Consider the following 22,664-nt stretch of genomic DNA (forward strand, 5'->3'; position numbering starts at 1 on the left):
AAGCCTTGCGGCCATGCCACTAGGCCAAACGACTGTACAGCTGAGCCACGCGACTAGACGGAGTGGCCAGGGAGGTCGTGCAACCAAGCCCCACAATCCAAGTCCAGGCGGCCCTGGCTAAGCGACCACACCCCGCGGTCGCACAACTAGGCAACCCTAGTCGAGCGACAAAGTCCTGCTGCCACACGTCCAAGTGGTCGTAGCTGAGCAACCAATCCTAGCGACCGCCCCGGGCCTCAGGACCATAGGGCTTGTCTGCCTAGCCAAGCGACCTAGTCTCACGTCCAAAGCGACCAAGCAACCAAGCCGAGTGACCAGGTGACCCAATTTCGTCGCTGTCGAATCACGCTTGAACTTTTTTATTATATATTGTTATATTTTTTTAATAAAAAAGATATTTTGAGAAGGAAATGCCTCCTTTAATAAAATATGAAATGAAAATATGATGCATCCTTCAAAACTTTTAAAACCCAAATGCACCCTTCAGAAAATGCTTCCGATGGCCCCTACGCACTTTCAAAACCCCTTTTTATCATGCTTTACCCAAGGGTCTGATTCCATAAACCGAAATTACAAACACAACAAAAAAAAAAAAAAGGACTCAAAATTGCCTAGTTACTTTGAACATTTTCTCTTATCTTCTTTCCCTCATAACTTGAATCTAAGTAATTAAACCACAATTGTATACGATTCTTTTAACTGTGTTGCAACTCAGACCACAAGAACAGATATACTGATTTGATTGTACGCTAGTGAAATGAACCATTCTAGCTTCTTTCCGGCATCAAGTTATCCTGATGAGATTTACTCCACACGATCTACGCCTGTTCTTTGCAATGAAATTTCAAGCACACAATAAAAGAACTCTATTCTGGTGTGTCCTCTCATCATAAACTTATAGCAAAAGGGCACATAGCCGCAACAAACCATATACAGACTACATCAATTTCAACAACATTGATCAAGCTATTATTCTCATGAAAATCTGCACCGAAAAAGAAAAAGAAAGAAAAACCACACAGGTAGTAGAACAATTCTCCAAACTATCGAACACCGTGGATGGGCCTGCATTTTGTCAAACTCATAATGGTCATTCTACAACTAGCAGCAATTTGGAAGAAACTTACTGCTCAGCGAGCGGAGCTTGTATATATTGTCGGAGACTATCGGGGCTTCGTCTCATTTGATTTGCTGCTCCTAAATGTTGAGAGAGAGAAGAATGACCTAGCTGCTAAAAGTAACAAATAGAAGGAAGTATTGGGATGAGCACGAGTAAAATTGTCGGAATTATTGATCTTGCGTTAAATCTTACCTTTAGTTGATGTTGCTGCTGATGAACCTGAAGACAGACGAGCGTTTTTAGTGTTGGTTTGAGCAGCAGAAGAATTCGAAAAGAAATTTGTTAAAGTTATATGAAGAGATTATGTAGGTTTTAACAGGACTAATTAAGGCATTACCATCTACTATCCAGATAAATCAAATATAAGCAACTAGGCTAACTCCAAAATGCATATAAAACTAGGTTCTCTACGTTTTCACACTCGAAGGTCTCTCCATAGGAAAATGCCATGGATTAGTACTTCTTGAATACAATGTAGGGTTTCTTCTGTTGACAATGCTTCCATTCCCTGATTGAGTTAAATATACAATGAATAAAGTTAACTGATGTCAATCTCAATTTAATTTTGATTTGTGGCGATTGTGGGTAAAGGGGCCCCCGTGTGTAATGTGTAAGGGGATTAAGGATCCATTTGCAATTTTCCATACTCGTCCTATAGGTAAAAGGGGATTACCAATTCATTGTATCAATGTTATGATAGCCAATGGATCTTACTCATCAGTTAATTGCATACCGATGTTATGATAGCTGATAAATCTCACTCATCAAGGCATCCGAGATGTTTCCTTGTCACTCATTATATTTGCCTTCCATATTCTATATCCCTGAGTTTCTATTGAATTCATTGCTTAATTATTAACCTTAGTAGATCAATAATCTGTCACATTGGTGATCTTCCAAAGGAGGCCTATATGGAGTAAACTTCAAGGATTGTTACTTGGGGAAAGACTAGTGTAATATGTAACCTAACGAATGTTTATTGCTCATGGGAAGACAAGTCAATGTGTAAGCTAAAGAACTCTTTGTACACAATAAAATAATTTCCGAGAGCTTGGTTTTGAAAATTGAACTTAGCTCTTCTACCGTATGGCATGACTATAAATCACAGTGTTCTACCTCATCTCATAGTCTTGAAGGCGTATTCTTCTTATTGCAAATGTAATTGATATCATCATCATAAATAATGAATCCATCAAGATTGTAAGATTGAAAGATTATCTGACATGGGTAACCTCAAGTACTTCCTTAGTAATAAAGATTCCTCATTCAGAAGAAGGCATCTATATCTCAAAGAGCAAGTCGTATTAACCATGCTTGATGAAGTAGGCATACAAGGGATTAGTACATTAACCTCAAGAACTTCCTTGGTATATAAATTGCTCATTCAGAAGAAGGTATTTATATCTCAAAGTGCGAGTATCTATTAATCATCCTCGATGAGGTAGACTTATGAGGGATTAGTACCATGATAGGGGGACATAAGGTTGACAGGAAAATTAAACTCGCACACAACATTTCGTTTGTGGCTAATGTGATTAGTCAAATTCTATACAACCCATGTCATGCCTATTAGGTAGTTAAAACATTACCTGAAAGTGCTTCAGGAAAAAATGTGTTAATTTGTGACTGAGGTCTTGAAAGTGCTTCAGGAAAAAGTGTCTTAATTTGTGACTGAGGTCATCTTTTGGTTGTGGGATACTCTAATTAAAATTAGGCAAGTAATCCTATACATGGGCGATCTGTATTTGACTATTGTGTTCTCTTAGAGGTAATCTTATTTCTTGATAAAGGAGTAGGCAGTGGTGGTAAGATCGAGTGCAGATGCAAATACAAAGTGATGGGCTTAGCAACATAATAGTTCATTTGGGTTAAGCATCACATAATAGAAAACATATTGTAGAGCTGAAGAAGCTTTATTATGATAATCAAGATACAATATATAACCTAGAGTCTCATGTTTCACAAAAGGATAAACCATATAGAAATTATTTTATTATGTAGCAAGTTCAATCTAATTATCACCACACTTCTTTATTGTTCTAATGATCTGTTAGCAGCAGATTTGCTACTTAAATCATTAAAAGGGGCCATGTTGAAATATTCAAATAAGCTTAAGGGTGACTGCTATGAGTAAAAGTGGCTCATGTAAAATATTCAAAGAGGTTAAAGGCCCACTTTTTTTTTCATATTCATCTGGATAGAGGGGTCTATCGAGATCAAATCTAGCATCATAAAAGATCAATATTTTAAAAATACATGTACTCAAAACATCACAATGAAAATGCAAAGTATATAGAGAGATGTACAATAATATTGAAATTAGAGAAACCAAAATATATCTGTATCTTGTACCTATGTCTATTCTAAGTTTAACTGTGCTAATCCATATTCAACTAGTTGTATGTAAATGCCGCATTTATGAGCATGTGAAAAAAACAATCCCAAAGTGGATGCCTTAGGACAATTAAATAATTTTGGTCTTGAAATATTATGAGATTAATGAAACTCAAATGCTACAAGAACCTATGCCTCCATCAAATACCCAATACCTATTTTGGTAATAACAACAATAACAACCAAGCCTTATCCCACTAAGTGGGATCGGTTATATGAATTCTTCTACACTATTTGGCTCTATCTCTTACCGTATCATCATCTATATTTAAATAAATTTTATCTTGTTTTATTGTTGTTAACCAATTTTTTTTTTTGATTAACCTCTTCCTCATTTGATGCGCATATTTATCATAGTTTCACATCGCTTAACTGAAACATTTATTGATTGTCTAAGTACATGTCCATATCATCTTAAACATGTCTCTCGGAGTTTTTACTCGATAGATGCAGCTCCGACTTTCTCTCTAATGTTTTCATTTCTTATCCTATCCATCCTTATATGTCCACACATCCACCTTATCTCCGCAACTCTCATCTTCTGCTCATGTGCTTTAGTCATAACCCAACCTTCAACTCCATATAACATAGCAGGTCTAACCGTCATTTTGTAAAACTTATCTTTTAAGTTTTAGAGGTACTTTATGATCACATAAAACACCTGACGCTTTTTCTATTTCAATCATCTTACTTGTATTATATGTAAAACATCTCTCTCAATTCCTGCATTTTGCAAAAAAGATCCTAAATACTTAAAGGTCTCATCTCCTATATTAACAATTGTCTCATTATGTCTAATATTGTTAAACTTAAATTCCATATATTCTGTCTTTACATTGTAAATAATAATTATTACTAGAGCCATTCATTATATTGTAATAATTTGTACTACAATTTTAATTAAATTAACTTTCTAGTTATAGTTTTATATTTAAAGGTAAACAAGCTAAGTAGAAGGAACTATATGATTTAAAAAGTTTTTAGTAAATATCAGCACATTTGAATGTGCAGGGTACCATTTCGGCATGAGACTAAGACTCTACTCTTTATATATATTTATTTGGAGAGAGTAATTATAAAAAGTACTTATAAAAAATTAGTTTACGCGTACAATATAGTAAACAATAAAATGCGAAGGAGCTACACTATAGGAGATCTAAAGTTTCTAATAGTAAGCAATTGCTAAAGTTTCCAATATTACACTTCTATCTCTCTCTTCATTTGAAGTGTAATATTTGTCATTTTTTATTACGGATCTGAGTATCTCCTTGGTCGAAATAACTGAATAGCAGCCTACTTTTCAACTAAATACCACACATCTTCTTTTGAAGGATAAAGCTGCCTTCATTCTAAAACATCAAATGAACATTTATTAAACCTCAAGACTCCTCACTTCTGATTTTTATAAATTTATTATACTTGGGCAGTTGGGTTACAATAAAGAGAACTAACAGATAATCTTCTTTCTTTCAGCTTAGCATAATTTTAAATGCATTATGATGGTTTGAACTGGTAGTTTAATTGAATATTTAAGCAATTTTCAAAATCATGTGTATGAGGAATATGCATGGTGGTGATATACTGATATGTCCAAGAATGCATATGCTCAGCATAACCCAATTTTTAATATAAATGTAAGGAACAGACTAGAATTAGCAAAGTAAAAGTACAAGAGTACAGCATGAACAAAAACAATGATATTCTTTATATACCTGACAATACATCATGAACTCCTAGATAATCGCCTGTCCCTGCCCTCTTGTTTGAGTTGTGATCATGCAAACTTTCGTTCACCATAGTTTTTAGCTGACTGTAGCTCTTCTCGTGAAGGGAAGTTCTTCTGGACATATCAAAGTTATTTTTGTAAGCAGATTTTGGATCTTCTACATCATCCTCTCCTTCTGAATTGATTGATGGGCTAGCCCAACCAGTCACATTTGCCTCTCCCTTGCTTTTACGAGCAAACTTCAAGAGCCTCTTCAATCCCTTGGGAGCATCCCTGTGGTAGATCAATGCAGGAGGGTTTTCAGCATTTCCCCACTCAATGGCATCTGGTTCATTACTATCAGCCTGAAGCATTTGAGATAATGAATGTCGAACACGAGGACTTGATATGAGTGGTGGTTCAAGAACATTGGAGATTGAGGCATTGGACAATCCAGTGTCACATGCAGTGGGAACATCACGTTCTAGTTCCACCCATGCAACTGATGAAATGCTTATATCCTCATCAGGTTGAATCTCAGCAACAAGAGGTTCTATAGAGTTATGGTTGGCATTATCGACGTCAGCTAAATTTTGATCCACAGTTTCTGTTTTTTCAAGATTTAAACAATTATCTAGTGAAGTTACTAAATTTGCATGAACATCATTTGCTTGTTCAGCAAGATCAGCCTCCAGTACCTTATTCATTGTCTCAGGTGTCTGCTCCTCTTCAACTTGAATGGAATTGTCACTTCTCTTTGATGAAGCATCAGACTGGATAATTCTAGACTTGGTTAAACCACGATCAGCCACATGTCCAGTCCGAGAAAATTTTCTGGCAGGTTTGACTTCTAAAGGAACAACACTGCCTTTCTTCGTCACCTTGTCATAGAAGCTTGGTTTTGCCACTGATGAAGCAGATTCATCTGGAGAAGCAGTTGGATTTTTGTTTTTCACAGTAATATTGGTATTTGCTGGTGTTTTCTGTTTCTTTTCCCCTTGACCTCTGGCAATTCGTTTAACTTCAGCCTTGGCTTCTGGCTTATCTCTTGGCTGATGCAATGGTTTTTCAATTTTGGGGCTAGGTGGAGTTGGACAAACAGGCTGGGATCTCCGACGGCTAGGAGTAGTATCACAGGACACTTTAGAAGAACTTTTAACAGGCTGTGCTCCACTTCTCTTTGGCAATGAGCCAGATGACCATGAAGCACGTGTAGTTGGCAAAGATGATGGTTTTACTGAAGCTTTTTTGGATACTACTGACTTTGAAACTTCTGTTTTTTGTAACACTGGTGGAGGAGAATTTCTCTGAGGTCTTTGAGACCTAACCAAATTATCCAACCTTTTAGCAGTGACCCCAGATTTAAAGGCCGGCTCTGCTTTGCTCGGTTTCAAGGTTTCCTGTAAGACCCTAAGTTTTTTTTCCATCACAGGCTGTTTGTTGCCATTTTCTGCTCGAAGTTTCTCATCCCGTTTTGCCTTATACTGACTATAAAATCGTCCTCTCTGTTTGTTGGAGATAGACAGGGACCCACCAGAACCAGTATTGGGATTACTGTAATTCCCCAGTTTCCTCTCCATCTTAGTTAGCATTTGGTTGAGCTCTGCTTCCTTCTGCTTACTCCACTCAGCTGAGGCAGTATCCCCATCATCAATTTTGCCAATCTCGGATGATAATGAATCCACAGGACCATCCTTTGAAATTGCCACTATCTCTACCTCAGGTGATGCAGCAATCTGAGCAGTTTCAGAAGCAGTATTCAAATTGCCTGGAGATATACAAGACTCAGTCTTCACAGGAGTCATCTTATTGTCTTCTTCCACATGTAAAGAACAACTTCTTTGAGATAAAGGGTCAGAAGCATTTTCTTGGTAATGATTCAGAGAATCGGTCAAACCAGAACTCCATTTTCTCAATACAGTTTTGTTGTTGATCAGAGAGTTGTCTCCTGAAGCTCTCCTTTTCTGACCATCCAAATTGTTATCTTTTTGTTTGTTTTCAAAGAGGCTAATTGCCTCTTGGACACTCATCCTTCTTACTGTCTTATCAGATTTCTTCACAGGCTGATCAGTTTGTTCATCTCCACTGTTGTTTTCATCAGTATCCTTGCTGGTTGGAATTTTCTCCCTGGTGGAAAAGTAACTGAGGCTCTTGATAGTCAGGGCTGTAGATCTGTGAGATCCAGACCTTCCGATTTGTACTCGTCTCATAGGAGAGGCAGCTCTTCTAGGGGTTGCAGACCTAACAACAGGTCGGCTTCTTTCATTGAATGTCTGATCTTCATCAGTAGACTCGGAGGAATTATCACTTTCTGTCGAACTCTTCCGCTCAGCTTGTGCAATTTTTGCAGGAGAGATACCCTCAGTAGAAGATTTTGGTTTACCAATCGCTGCACTCAAGGTATATATTCCTTCAATAATATCCTCGGGATTATTCTTTGAACCATCAGAGCATTCTTCTTTAACTGAGGATTCAGCCAATTGGTCTTCTGAAATCAATGATAAGTACTTTGATAAAGGATCCCTAACATGAAAAAGAAACAAACTCATCTATAAACCCACAGAGTAATAATGGTACATTATTTGGTTGCATGAAAACTGAAATAAAAATTAAAGACATTGACAATGAAAGAGAAAATCAGGTGGAATGCATTGACCTAACAGAACTGCTGCTTGAATCAACTAGAAGACAAAAATGAAATATCATCCATGAATTCCTGACATGTATAGAAATTTTGAGCCACTGAAGTTTTTTTTATTTTTAAACTAAGGTTCCTAGAAAAGACTAGCATGAAACTGAGTGACGGAACGAGCTTAGACATTTCATGGATGAAAATTGGCCATGATTTGTTTTACTGTTAAGGTTATATTTCCTTAGTGATGATCGTCATTTATTGTAGTAAACCATAAGCGTCAGTTGCAACTCATGCCTAAGAACAGAACTTTCACCTCAGTGCACCTCTGAGAAGTATAAACAGAAAACTTATGCATATGAATGAAGAATTAAGAAGACCTTTAAGCTTATAGATTTCTGCAGAGTTCTGCAGCATTTAAATAGCAATATAAAAGAGACATTTATCACCAGACAGAATATAAGCTTATAATAAAATCCTCCATAATTAATAGGTATTAAAATGATAATAATAATGATCTCAAAAGCCAAGATACACAAGTTTTTTTCCTAGTGAATATCGTTAAATTTATGTAATCCATCTTTGAGAAGCTACCTCAAATCTCTCACTTGAAAGTGCTGTGAAAATTTTGCTAGATCAGATAACTGTTTCACTGACAAAGTGGCACCAGCAGCTTGGCTAAAAGATGCCACTAACTCTTCTTTGAGTACAACAATCCTCAACTCTATTGCACGCAGCAATTCATTCCTGTGATGTCATCTTATTCAGTGAGTGAAGCTTGTTTTGAAATATATGGTGATGAAGATGGAAAAAAAAAAAAACTAACTTTGTAGCATCAGATGCCCCAGCCTCAACTTTTGTCTGCAGAAAGTTAAAGAATGACAAACACCAATTTAATTACATCTAAAACTAGAAACTTAAGAGAATAAAATCAGAAATGACTCTGCAGAAAACAGAGAAGAGTAAAGCAATAATTTACATTTGTTAGGCCAACACCTTCAAAGTGGCTGCCTGTCAATGGAGGGAACCAGAATTTTAGGTGACATAAAGGTAATGCTAGACTGCAGGAAAATAAAGCAAAGCAGCACTTACAACATAGTTGACCTTTCTAATTTATCTTTGTAAAAACATAATGATGAGCATGCAAAATGGATAAAAAAAAAAAAAAGTACGGTGCACAAAGCTCCAATCGAAGAGTCGGACCACATTGAGTCACGTAGTCTTATCCCACATTGCAAGAGAATGTTCCCACAACTCATACTCGTGACCACAAAGTCACACAGCAAAACTTTACCATAATGCCAAGGCCCCCTTAAAAAAGGGTAGTCCGGTGCACGAAGCTCCCGCGGATGCAGATCCCGAGAAAATGTCTCACAACATTGGGTTTATTGCACAACCTTACCCTGCATTATAGGAGGCTATTTCTGCAACTCAAACATGTGGTCACACGGCATTAACTTTATCGTTGCGACAAGGCTCCCCTTTATGTAAAATGGCACCGCAAAAATAAGAACACTCGCCTAAGAGAATTCAAAATATTATAATACTACAAAAAATGAATCATTACATGAGATCCTATCCCCTTTATAAATTCATAATCTGAGAGCCTAACTTATCTCCAAAATATAACAAATATTTTATAAATTTAAAATGACTCCTAAAAATATAGTAGAATTATAGAAACTTAAAACTTTAAGATTTCAAAATAAGCCATAAATTTTTCCCAAATTTTGAACTGTGTTGCACAATCTTGTGTTGGCCTTAAATCTCGATGTACACCCTAAAATGGTTAAGCTCACAAACAAACTATTTGCATAAACAAGAACAGTAATTGTCATTTGGAAGATAGTTGCCTCACTAACAAATAAAGTGTAAAATAGAACAATTGAAACCGGTCATAGTATTGGCATTGTTCAACTTTGAACAAGAAAATTAATAAACTGAATGTCATGATCATCCAGGCCCAAGGAAACCTTATCAGTTTACAGGCTCAGTTACCTTTCGGGAGGCCTACACCTATAGAAATTGTCTACCAACAACACAGTCACATGGAATGCTTAAAAAATGTTTTAAAAAATGCTTAACCAATCTTCTAGAGTGTTCTAAAGACAAGATTAATGGAATGTAGTACGGAAAGTGTTGCAACCACAGAAATTCTAAAGCTTCATCCATAAAACTATTGTGCTCTCTGGTATACCATCCTAAAAGGATGAATTTTATTTAGCAGAAATATGGAGGCTGTCTACTCAAACAAACTGCTATTGCATGCAACAAATTCAGAGCAACAACAAACTAAATGGCTGTTATACATTTACATTTCCTATAAAGACAAAAAAAATATAATATAGAGTAAGAAATGCAGATTAGAGTTGCCTCCAACAAACAGCATTTCAGCACCGAATGTATGTAATTTTCTTTCCTAGAGGTTTTTGAAAGTTAAATTTAGCTTCAAAAAAGGCCATAAGCGGTTTCATCCATACATAACACAGTAAGTTTTCATCATATTTTGTATAGTTCCCCAACAGATATGAAAATATCGATTAATATTTTGCCTATAAGTTCTCCATATGGGTCGAATCAATTGATATGACATAATTATTTGTGCATATCTTCCAAGGATGCTATTGTATGAATAGTATGGATAAGTTCATGGATATTAATTAGGCATCAACAAAATGATTCAGAAATAGAAAAGGAAAGGCAATTTTATCATTCCACAATCCCTCAAATCTAATTATGGTGGCAAAAGGTCATACGCGGACCCCAGGCGCCCCCACACGACCCCCTCAAATCTAATTTTGATCAAAGTATAATTTAACTAAAAAAGTCTGTAAACCAGGAAAATATTTTTTTTATCAAATTTACTGAGATTGTGTATAATAAATTCACATAAACAAAGTAGTAATACAGAAAACTGTAAAACACATTGAGGTATGGACACAAACAGATTCAAGTTTGAAACAATTAAAATAAGTGGCATGATTACCTGAATCCATTTAACATCCCACAATCTTAGTTTAAGTTTAATAGGCATGATAACTACTAAGTAAGTGTACATACCTGCTGTAGCGTCTCCAGCGTGATCTGGATTTTTCTGAATAAATAGGAATATGCCTCAATGCATTAGCCAAAAGAATAATGGAATAAGATTTTTCCTCATTTGCAAGCAAGCAGTTCATACCTTATCATAAATAGAGAGATGAAACCTTCTGGTATCTTCCAACTGGGACATCTCATTTGCAACTGCAGTGGTGGTTCTTACCACGTCGGGGGAGCTAACAATACCTAAAAAACTAAATAAAAATTTGATGATCAGTGTAATCGTAATCACTTGCATGATAATAATGCTCATCAATAGAACCTTCTATCACTAAAAGTACCTTGCCAAAGTTGATTTGGTAAACCAAGATGAGATTTCGAAGGTATTAGCCAATTCCAACTTAAAGTTATTGCGAGATGGGTTTGATTGACATTGCTTCACTTGTGCTAAATGTACAGCTAACTGGTCCAGAGGACCACATGCTAAGTTTTCAAATTTACCCTCTTTGCAAATGAGAACCTCATACCTGCCATAAATGAAGAAAAAACACAGAAAAACATGTTGAAATATGAAGTCATAGTCAAAAAAGAAAACTTCAAATGCATAGGTCAGTGCTTAGTCTAGCTTTAAAACCATATTTTCAAATACTTCAGACAGTTGAAACTATCTCACTTCTTTTATTCAGTTTGCTTAGTGTTTCTCCCTTAAATCTAAGTTGATTGATGATTTTGGTATTAAAAAATGCCAAATTACATTGGCTATAAGCAATTTTATTAATGAGAAATGCCAAATTACAACCTCAAGAAAAGTGATGAAGATGAAAAAGTAGAAGATGCTGAAGATAAATGCAGTAGATACTTCGTATGATCAATATATACCTGTTCTCTTTTGATGATATGTTAAAAAGTGCATAATCTAGAATTGAATCTGCGCCTATCTCCCCTTCCATTCTTTTGTTACTGAAAGAACAATCGTTCCTGGTACTTTAAAGTTCTGAAGGAAACAACATCTCAGTTCATAAGACTTCCAAGGAATCAGTTGAAGTTCACAACAGAAAGACTTATATAGTGCTGTAGTTCATTCCTTTTATTCAACTTGATATAACAAAAACTAATTCCGAGAAACAATAAACTTGTTAAGATTTCTATAATGTATAAGAAACTAAGGCTAAACACTATCAGTGCAATAAATCTGCAAATGAAGAATTTTCACAGTAGTTCCGCATCTTCATTCTTAACAAACTACAAAAGAAGTTGAAAAATGACAGCCAAAACATTTGAAAATTAATTCACTTCTTACATGCAAATCTTGCAGGAAAATACATAGCAGCAACTGCAGGATTATAAATACAAAAGAAGGAAACACAAAATCGAAATTGTACCCAAATTGATTAAGCCGTCGTCCTAGAGTTGCAAAAACAATATAGTTCATGAAACAAATAACAAATGTCAATCTTCCAACCAGATCCACTAAACTTCCCAGATCAAAATCAACGATCTAAAGCACAAAAAATTCAAGGCCGAGCACGGAAGATGCACACCGAGAAACGAGATTCACTGGCAGGAATTCTCAAATCCAGTGATAACACAGTCCAATATTTCTCTCACGGCAAAACAAATCAAACTCAAAACGCTTAAACAGACAGCTCAAGCTATAGCATCCAGAGCGAAAATGCACCATGCATCTAACTCAGGCCAAATCCTTCTTGTTCCACGCCCCAAATAAAAAAAAAAAACACAAAACCCGAGATCTGCAACACATTGCCCAAAGACGGAAGCTTCACCTAATAATGGGCGAAGCACAGCGCTATCGGGAGTACGAGAGGAGCGTGGGCACCAGATCCAGAAGCAGAAAACCCTAACAAGACGACCGCGCACTGCTGTGAATCGTGAGAGAGTGGAGCGTTGAGCGGAACCAACCAACAAAAAGTACGATCGCCAAATTTCTCCCAGAGATGTGTCTTTATAAGCCACCGCCTTGGTAATTTTTACGATAATGCCACTGACATCAAGTCGCTCTCCTCTGCTCTTCTCTGGCCCAAGGTAACGGGCATCCTCGCCATCGCCGACACGTCGGCGTCACGCGAAAGCAACCGTATCGTGACGGACACATTAGTCGGTTGATTTGAGCTTTTTAGAATAATATGTGCCGCATAATTATGCTATGGGTGGCCTCCATACGCAAACGCGTGGGGACCACCGTATGAACAAAAAGCAAACGTGAAACAAAGAAAAAAAATGAACCATAATTAAATGATAATAAATTGGGCAAAAATTTTAAAACGATTTTTATAAAATATATATATACATATAATAAGACTTTTAAAAAAAATAAAATAACACTCAATCTATTTTTTTTAAAAAAAACTCTTATTTTAACATTATTACAGTAAAATTATTTTCGCTTAATCAAAATTTTACATATGAATTTGGTCAAAATTATTTCAACTTAATTTAAAATCATTATTATAGCAACTATGGCATAGTGGCTATAAGATTGTAATAGATACATTATAATTGTTACAATAATTTTTAAATAATTTTGATATAAGTTGAGAAGTTTTTGATAGTTTAAATAATTTTAATTAAATTAAATTATAAAGACTATTTTTGATATAATAGTACTGTATTTATAATAATTTTAATTAAGTTGAACTAATTTATTTTAATATATTGTAGTAATTATAGTTGTAACTAGTGCATGACATTGTAACTACTATAATAATGCTAGAATAAGAATATTTTTTAAAATGAAAAATACAGCATTATTTTGATGTTATATATATATATATATATATATATATATATATATAATAGCCTTTTCTCTTTTTTTTTTTTTTTTGCTTAATTAAATTTAACCTAATCTCATGAGAAGGATATCATCGTAACCTTGTCATATTTTGATGGCATTAACACCTTGTTTTAAGTTCAATTAATTAAAGCAAGTTAGGTATTGAATAAAGTTGAGCTTTAGAAGCCCTAGAGCTATGGTACAATGATTAGGTTGTTTGAATTTCGGCTGTAGTGAATTCTAGAGATTTTTTTCCAGTGGGACGATAAATTTAAAACTTTGGCTGTTTAGATGGATCTCCATAAGCAATACATAATTTATCCTGACGACTTTTAAGAAATTTTTGTATGACTGAACCGATCACATTCATCACATAAATTAATTAGTGAGCGGTAATATGACACCTCTCTTGCTTGCTTCAATGTAATTATGAGCCACTACGTTCTAACTACACTGTTATAATATTGTGAAATTATAAAGGGATTCAATGAGAATGCAATTTCATATTTAATTAATAAAAATGTATCTTGTTTTAATTATGATCTCATTATAAATTGTAAGATAAAATGTTCTAGGAATGTTGTTGCTTTACTGATACTTTGAGTAAAATGTGAGATGATCTCATGGCGTGAGGTAGTACTATTAAATGTATCTAGTCATAATGATTTTGAGATAGAATATTGACTTTGTAATATGGTTAATATAATATATGTCATGTGTTAGTGCAATAATGTTGAAAGTGATTAGATTCAACTTTGGATTTTGATATTGTATAAAAAGTTTAAATTAGACCTCCCATTTATATTTGATATATGTGTTAAGTTGTACAACGAACTTGGCAGGATACATAAGGTCAAGTGTTGATGATGACCACAAGGTAACATATCAATTACTTGGAGGTCTAATGAAATTGGAAGAAAATTGCATGATGCAATCGAGAGATTAGGACGAGAAGCATTGAGGTGGAGTTGATTGACCTATATTCATGTAGTTCGGATCCTCTGTCCTCAAATTTTTCTGTCTCCGTGTCTCCTTATCGATCGGACGGACCAGATTACATCTCAAGGATGTCTTGCACATCATGAGGATACTGCACACATCTTAAGGATGCCATGATGCCTTGAGATGTAATCTGGTCCGTCCGATCGGCAGGGGATATGAGGACAGAGAAATTTAGGGATAGAGAATCCAAACTAATATTCATGGGCACAAAGGTAGAACTCAATATAGATGGACTAAATCATATTTAGAGTTATCGGTTAACTGGTATTGAAAACTAGCCAAATGAAGATGAGAAACTCAATACCCTAAATAGATTCAGAGTTAAGGGTTTAATAGTATACTGAAGATGGATTTCAATAGATTAGAAGATCAATCAACTATGACAGTTGACTAGATTCGAGAGACTAATGAATCAAAAGGTAATGTTCATGGCTAAGTTGATTAGATAGTCGACTGATTGATGACATCAATTAATTGATAATAAATTTTTAATCATCTGATTTTCCATATGAAAAGTAGAAAAGAGTTATTATTATATAATAATTTAGGTAGTCGACTAATGACATCAATTAATTGATAATAAATTTTCAATCATCTGATTTTCCATATGAAAAGTAGAAAAGAGTTATTATTATATAATAATGATCAGATGCGAGGACCAATCATCTAGTGAAAATGGAGTAGTCAACTACTAAGTGATAGAAATCTCATAGCATGAATTGGAAGGCTATAAAAGGACTTTGGGGTAGCTACAAGATTTGGAATTAGAGCCAATCAAACTCTAATAGAAGTTTGTAGTTCCTATACCTTTCCTCTTTGAATTCCTTGTGTGAATCTTGTGCGTAATATAGATTTCTCCACTTCTGATAACTATTTGAGAAGGAGAATGTATAATGTGACTTTTTGAGAATGATCCATTGACAAATCATAAATCATGATAATATTAGAGTAGGAGCTCTTCGTGGGACTAACCGTCAAAAAAAAAATAACACAAAGATAGTCAATATCTTACTCCAACATTGGGAAAAGACGGATGAAAATGTGGTTTCAAATCAATTTCAATGACGCATGTTATAAAGTGACGGTTCGAGCTCTTGGTAGGCAAGAAGGGAAGGAACCATTAAAAAAACAAAGTGATAGAGAATCAAATTAAAATCGGTGAAAGTAAACTTAAAGCTATTGTATCTTTTTTATGCGTTTTACCTAACCACATATTTAGCAAAGTATTGAATTAGAAGAGCCCCAAAGATCTTTGGAAGAAGATCATCAAATTCCATGACAACTCCACTCAAGAAGAGAAAAGTGATGAAAAATCTGAAGCTCCGTATTTTTGCAGAAGAGGAAGTGCAAGTACCAACCATTGAAGAAGTTTTGACGGACGCAAGACTTTCTACATCAGATGAGTCAGTGGAAAGTCATCCACCTCTTCAAGGAGTAAAGAAAAGCAAAAAATTTTCTCTTCGGGACGGTCTAATGATTAACACATGAGGTGTTGTCATCATAAGATCTAAGGTTCAAGTCTCGATAAAGTCAAGATAAGTACCCCCCTTATGTGCTAGGCATTATTCCAAAAGCTAGTAGCCGCTCGTGATTTACCTCCTCCTTGTTGACACTGCGGCGGGTTGACGGAGGTGCTGGAGGCGAACGTATTCACCTTTTACCACCAAAGAAAAACAAAATTTACCCCTCGAGGCATGGTGTGATGATAAAAAGTAGAACGAGATCTCATGCAACAAGAGTTCAAAACTCACATAGGGCACCTCACACATCTGCGGTGTTCTAATCACTCGTGATGTTGGGTTATCTGAAGAAACCAGTGCACTTCCTGAATTTATTTTGCCATGGTGTGATGGTAAAAAGTAGGACGGGATCTCATGAACAAGAATTCAAAACTCACATAGGGCACCTTATACATCCGCAGTGTTCTAACCGCTCGTGATGTTGGGTTATCTAAAGAAATCACTGTGCTTCCTAAATTTATTTTCACAATTGAAGGGAAATTTTTGTGAGGATCAATCACCTCTAGGATTAGTCTATTTAAAAAACTGAATACCTAAATTAACAAAAAACAAAAATAAATTTGATTGAGAAGATATTGGAAGCTCAAGCCTGAAGTACCTCCACATTAAACAAAAAAACAAAACAAAAAGAACAAAAAGAGTATATCAAGTTTTAGGAATAAGGAGGAAAAGAAGGGAAAAAACATAATTTGGCTCACATGTGGAAAGAGGGGTCATAAACACACGAAGTGCCCAGAGGAGGAATTGAAGGAATGAAAGACAGAAATTTAGAAACTCATGTGAGAGCTCCAAAGTAAAGCGGAAGATATACTCTCCTTGCTTAAATTTAAATTTTTTTCATACATGATAGGAATAATTTTATTTATTTACCTATATATAAATATGGCTTCAAGTGTAGTGATGTCTAAGGCTGTATCTCACGAAAACTTGAGGTCTAGAAGTCATGATAGGACTATTGTGTCTGAAGTTAAGAGGGTAGAGAAGCACCTAAGTAAGCAATCCAAAAAAGATGGGCATGTCTAGGTCTAGTAAAAAGTCCAAAGGGACTAAACCAAAATCAAACTTTGAGGTCAAAACTTGTAGATTTAGAAAGACCCTAGAGAAATTCATAAATTGTCTAAGAATTTAAACATGAGTTTACGAAGGCGGCAAAGGGCTAAGCACGAACGATCAACTTTTAAATATTGATAATCACATCATGCTAAGAAGGCAAGGGCTGAAAAGTCATCCTACTAGAGTTTCATTTGGCTCAAGGAAGGTAGCTAAGGGTTTCATGCGCTAAGTTTAAACAAATAATCTTTGGATTAAAAAAAAAAAGCTTGAGATACTAAAAGGATTTAAGGATGTGCCAATAGTTTGAATAAAATAATTCTTGACCCGTTTTTAATCATACAAGTAAATTTTGTTAGCACCTACAAACTCTAGAGTTTTTTCCCCCACACTTGCAAATCGAAATTCCTAGCCTAGTCCTATAACTTCTGGTTATAAACTATGGCAACTTTATGATGTGGCAGAGAAAACTATGATTCATCCATGCATTCAAAGCTTAGATCAAGTGAAATGGATACAAACTCATTCTACCATATTGGAGGTGCTTCTAAATCCCAGAAAACATTAAATAGTAGATTTGTTAGAAACTCATTCTTGAAAGCATGCCTAATTCTAGCATATCGACATCTACAAAATCTCTCAAGAATGAGAACCAGTTGGATGGAAGTACCCATTTTAAACAAATTCAGGTGAACAAAATGTTTACTGCAATCTTATTCTCTTCTCTTTGTTCTTACTTGCATGTTTCCCAGCATCTGAAGTTCTTACGATTGCTGAGCCTGAAGAATGCTCCTTCCCCTTTTTTCTGACAAATTCCGAGAAGGATGGGATCGGAGGAAGATCTATCCTTTCTCCAGGACCCTTCATCTCCGGAATCGGAGGAAGATCTATCCTTTCTCCAGGACCCTCCATCTCTACCAGTTCAGGGAAATCTACAAATGCATTATCCTGAACCTGATCATCTGTAGCTTTCCCCGTAGTTGCTTCTTGAATTAAATGTGAGTCCCCATCAAGTGAGAATTTGTCTCGTCCACTGCTGGAACAAGTCTGAGCAGATATGTCTCTAAATTTGTCTTGTATCTGCTCCATGCTCGAATGTGATAGCCACCTGATTGTGGCAGCAACTTGCGAATTGTAGAATGTTTTCCCAACCTTTCCATACTTCTTAAAGCATTCCATTTCAAGAAAGTCAGCACATGCCTCAAAGTCTAACCTGAGAAAGAGACTTCAAGGATTAGTTTCATTTTTATCAGTTTTCCATTTTGACCTCCAATTTTTCATTTTTCTCATTTTGGTTTTCAACTTTTCATATATTTTCTCTCTCATTTTGCTCTCTGCAATCCAATTAAGTGCTTCAATTTGGCCAACTGGTCTCAAATTGATTTTGTAGTTCATTAAAGTGTATAAATTAACCCGCATTAATGCCAGGGATTACAAGGACATAAAAAGCAATACTAATGAAATATAGGGGAAGAGGGTCAAATGAGACTAATGAAAAAGTCGAATGCCAAAAACACAAAAAGATGAAAAGCCAAATGAAATCAAATCCACAACATATGTTAGAGAAACCTTAAAAAATGTACGACGACAAAGTAATTACTAAAAACTTTAACATATGAAAGAAGAATATAATTGGTAAAGATTAGAAGAAATTCTTACAACAATCTCCTAAGCCGTTCCTTAGCCTGATTCAGAGCATTCAAAAATCTCATTTTGACCTGATTTCTCAATGTGTCAGAAATGGTCTTCTTGTCAGAATTATCCTGATTCACCCAGTATATTTGAACCATCAAACAAAAGGTATTTGAACCTGGATAGCAATAAATTGCACTACTAGAAGGGAAAAACAGGAAATTTTGAATGGATTTACATGGTAATCAAACAACATATTGCCCATGAAAGACTTATTTTTTCCACATTGTTACTTAAATTCTTGTTATGGTGGCAAAAGGCGAATACGGTCACCCCCAGCGCCCCCGCCAACCCGTCCAAGACCAACACGGAGGAGGTAAATCACAGGCGGTTGCTAGCCTTTGGAATAATGACTAGCACATAAGGGAGGCATTTACCTCGACTTTGCCGAGATTCGAACCCCAGACTTCATGGCAACACCTCATGCGCTAGCCACTAGACCGTCCGAGGGGACACTTAAATTCCTGTCATGGATTGTAGAGAATGATGTTTCAGAAGCATGCAGTCCTGGATAAGTGTGCTTGCCACTTTACACCAAAGAGAACCTACCTCAAAAGTATTATATAACAAGCTGCTTGCATTTGTGGTAGATCCCTAAAATCATTGGCTTATTTCATATGGTACTTTTCAGCTTTTATTCGTTGTTAATGACTCGTCGGATTCTGAATTTCCATCAAACATGGTGATATTGCTATATGCTTTAGAGTCTTCTTGAGATTTTAGAAGATTTGACTGACCTTGTTAAGCTACTGTCACATATTTTGTTTGGAAAAATCCCAATTAACCGTTATTTTTCTTCTCATTTTGGATTTTCACCTGTTGGTGCCTGCTAAGTTCCCTTACCTCTCCAAATTTCCACTCCACTGCCAAAATAAGTATACCCATTCAACCTTCTGGTTACATAGAAGGGAGGATTATGCCTTGTTCAGACTTGACTAGAAGCATATGCTACCCACCTTGCCTTGTCACAAGGTTCAACCTTATCACCTTCACTTGGGTGTCAAATTCCTAATAACTGTATGACTTGTTGAGCAGGTAGGAAAATTATATAGAGCACAATAAAATTGTATGCAGGTCAAAGAAACTCTGTAAATTATGTGGAACAGTATGTGTCCTAGCATGACAGTTATGAAAAGCTGATGTTCCTATTAGTCATCAGTTAATAAAAAAATACTAAAATACCTGCTTTCTTTGGCCTATATTCTGAAAATAAGCCTCTTCTGCATGCTGTAAAATCTCAAACTTTTTGTCTAGCGTTGCATCAGTTGACATCCTAGACATAACTATATTGGTTGAAATATCTGCCTCATCTGTCAGGTTAGGAGCAATGGTTAAAAGGTTCATAAGTATTCAGAGATATAACTAGTGTTTCATCTAGTAGTAAGAATCATTTTATCATCTCATGTATGCAATAGTGTAGCTTTTATACCCCAAAAAAAATCTGGTGTCTCGCACCAATTTTATACTACAGCAAGCATCAAATTTTAAATTTTACTAGTGAAACAACATCACAAAGAGCGGAATACAAGGATAAGATCTGTATATCCGACCATATCTTGATGAGCATAACACAGCTTGGATTTATGGATATTCATCATAATCACCTTATTACATTATCAATTACTGATCAACTAGACATAATAAAAAGACTCTTGATGACTGAAATTCGAACACACTACAAGAAAAGATTGGCTCAAACCAGGGCAATATATTACCTCCAGAATCTGATATTTCTTCCTCAAAGAAACTGTCGTCATCTTCCCGATTCCAAAATTCGGTATGTTGACCTTCTAAAGAAATGTAGGTTGAGCTAGAGAGAAGCAAACATAAAAAAAGGTTCAGCAAATCAATCAAGGGATTTATTAAACTAAAATTAGCATATTGAGGCTAAATCCATGAAATAAGATTAGTAGCTATATGAAGCTCATTCAGATGTGAACATCATCCAGTCTCTTAATTCTGATGCAGAGACAAAGCTGTGGCCAAAATATGATGATTCTAGGTTCTAGGACAGCTCGTTTAGTTAATAAACTTTGTGATTACTATTTTTATCTTCTTCACCATCTTGCAATTTCCTTCATCCTCAAATCAATGCAAGGTGCCAGTTAAGGCATCCAGAATGAATTGGGATGATTTATTTATATCAAGTCAACAAAACTCTTCAGATTGGCATCATTGATGATAACATGGGTTCAGAAGTATGACCTATGGCCCAATCTTCCTTCATGCTTCAATTTCTATATACAAACATAATAGCCAGATTGAGTTGATGAACTAATGAAGTTGTAGAACACTAAATCTATACTGCTAGCAATATGAAAGTTTGATAATGATTGTCCTCAGATGATGTCTTGCTGTGAGTAGCTCCTTCCTTATTGAATAATAGGAGTATAGATCAAATTTAGTTTTTCGTCTATATAATTGGCATTGGTCTTGTGGGTATGGGAGTTGTGATACCATGTCTATAATCTCATAGTACAAGTTTGTGCTAAACTGAAATAAATTTGGCTTCAAAGGAACTACTTGAAGAGTATAAAATTATCTTGTAGAGTTATCTTCTCCTTGTGTATGCATCATCACCACTCCTTGTTTTCCTTTTTGCATGCTTGAGATAGAATTGAAAATAAAAAGTTGCAGCATTATGAGGCCTATGTGTAGTGGTCCAGCTAAGGCTAGGAAATAGCACTATATGCAACCTTGAGTTAAGGATATGGCAGAAGCTGGTGTTCAAATTCAAGTATTCCAAATACTGACACTTTTGCCAAGTATCATTGTGGCGAAGCTCAACACTGTAGGCGCTCATAGCTATGAAGCCAACATGTTGAAATGAGTTCATAGCTATATTCAATTGTGCCAAGTGCAGAGATGCCTTGCAATCTTGGGTCATGGCCAACCATGTCTAAATGTTTTAATAAAATACTATAGTAAATTATACCCATACAATTCCAATTACTGGTGTCAGAACTATAACCAAACAGCATGAGACAAGTAATAGTTGCATCTTCCAAAGAACAAGAAAGTTACCAAATCATATATTGGTCTTTTTTTGAATTGGCATTTGAATTGGTATCCTCGATAGAGAGTGGTAGGATGGTGTGAACTAAGTAAGATTTAAGGCCATGGTTTCCATCACCTTTATATCCTAACATATAAATTTAATCTATATTTCTCAGTACATCTTCTCAACATGGTTATGTTATATCAAGCAGTCCAATTCCTCATGAAAAATTTTGTTAAATTTTGAAATCAAGAAAGCAACCGACTAAAAATTAGTAGTGTGATTCATCTAGTTCCAATGGTATATTGCAATGAAGGATGGATACATTGCATTCAGGCTACTTGGCTATAAACATGTATTATTAGACACATGATTAACCTAAACCTAATGATATCTAACTTCAGACTTACAGATTAAAATTTTATAGGACTAGCTTTTGTAACAAATTATAAATGGGGTTTTCTGTTAAGACCTCTCTGAAAAACAAAGCAAAAATAGTGATTCTGAAATTTTATTAGGATTTCAGAGATTTGAGAGAGTTCAGACAATATACAAGTTTAACCCATTGAACTTAGTTTCAACAAGCAGTAGGAAAGAGTGAGAACACAACTCAAGCAACACCATTTACATGTCTCATATAAAATCCACATAACTAGCAATTTCAGCTATACAGTATCTGTAAACATGCTTTGATCAGACCGGTAGGCAGCCAGATTAGGAG

General features: G+C 35.5%; 2 protein-coding genes across 8 annotated transcripts in view; both read right to left on the reverse strand.

Annotated features, from left to right (window-relative positions):
- Positions 1 to 856: 856 nt before the first annotated feature.
- LOC121976149 (COP1-interacting protein 7-like) lies at positions 857 to 12,896 on the reverse strand. Of its 3 annotated transcripts, none has more exons than XM_042528168.1 (11): positions 12,675 to 12,896; positions 11,770 to 11,884; positions 11,232 to 11,417; positions 11,033 to 11,144; positions 10,912 to 10,945; positions 8,831 to 8,862; positions 8,678 to 8,712; positions 8,446 to 8,598; positions 5,227 to 7,742; positions 1,313 to 1,339; positions 857 to 1,231 (listed from the first exon to the last, which is right to left on the reverse strand). In XM_042528168.1, exons 2-11 carry the CDS (start codon positions 11,838 to 11,840, stop codon positions 1,164 to 1,166), a joined length of 3,234 nt encoding a protein of 1,077 aa, XP_042384102.1. In that variant the 5' UTR covers positions 11,841 to 11,884; positions 12,675 to 12,896; the 3' UTR covers positions 857 to 1,163. The 3 variants fall into 3 exon arrangements, with proteins under 3 accessions (XP_042384102.1, XP_042384105.1, XP_042384103.1); XM_042528171.1 differs by having other exon boundaries at positions 857 to 1,228; positions 12,675 to 12,895; XM_042528169.1 differs by lacking the exon at positions 12,675 to 12,896 and adding an exon at positions 12,569 to 12,587.
- Positions 12,897 to 17,801: 4,905 nt separating this feature from the next.
- LOC121976150 (ATP-dependent DNA helicase Q-like 3) overlaps positions 17,802 to 22,664 on the reverse strand; it is a 35,869-nt gene continuing 31,006 nt past the window's right edge. For all 5 annotated transcript variants that reach the window (XM_042528176.1, XM_042528174.1, XM_042528175.1 and 2 more), the window contains 4 exons: positions 20,661 to 20,755; positions 20,128 to 20,255; positions 18,913 to 19,016; positions 17,802 to 18,466 (listed from right to left, as the gene is read on the reverse strand). In XM_042528176.1, coding sequence (XP_042384110.1) covers positions 17,956 to 18,466; positions 18,913 to 19,016; positions 20,128 to 20,255; positions 20,661 to 20,755 — 838 coding nt within the window. In that variant the 3' untranslated portion in view covers positions 17,802 to 17,955. The remainder of the gene's footprint in view (positions 18,467 to 18,912; positions 19,017 to 20,127; positions 20,256 to 20,660; positions 20,756 to 22,664) is intronic.

The sequence above is a fragment of the Zingiber officinale genome, chromosome 4B (genome assembly GCF_018446385.1).
Source record: "Zingiber officinale cultivar Zhangliang chromosome 4B, Zo_v1.1, whole genome shotgun sequence".
In the NCBI taxonomy this organism is placed as follows: Eukaryota; Viridiplantae; Streptophyta; class Magnoliopsida; order Zingiberales; family Zingiberaceae; genus Zingiber; species Zingiber officinale.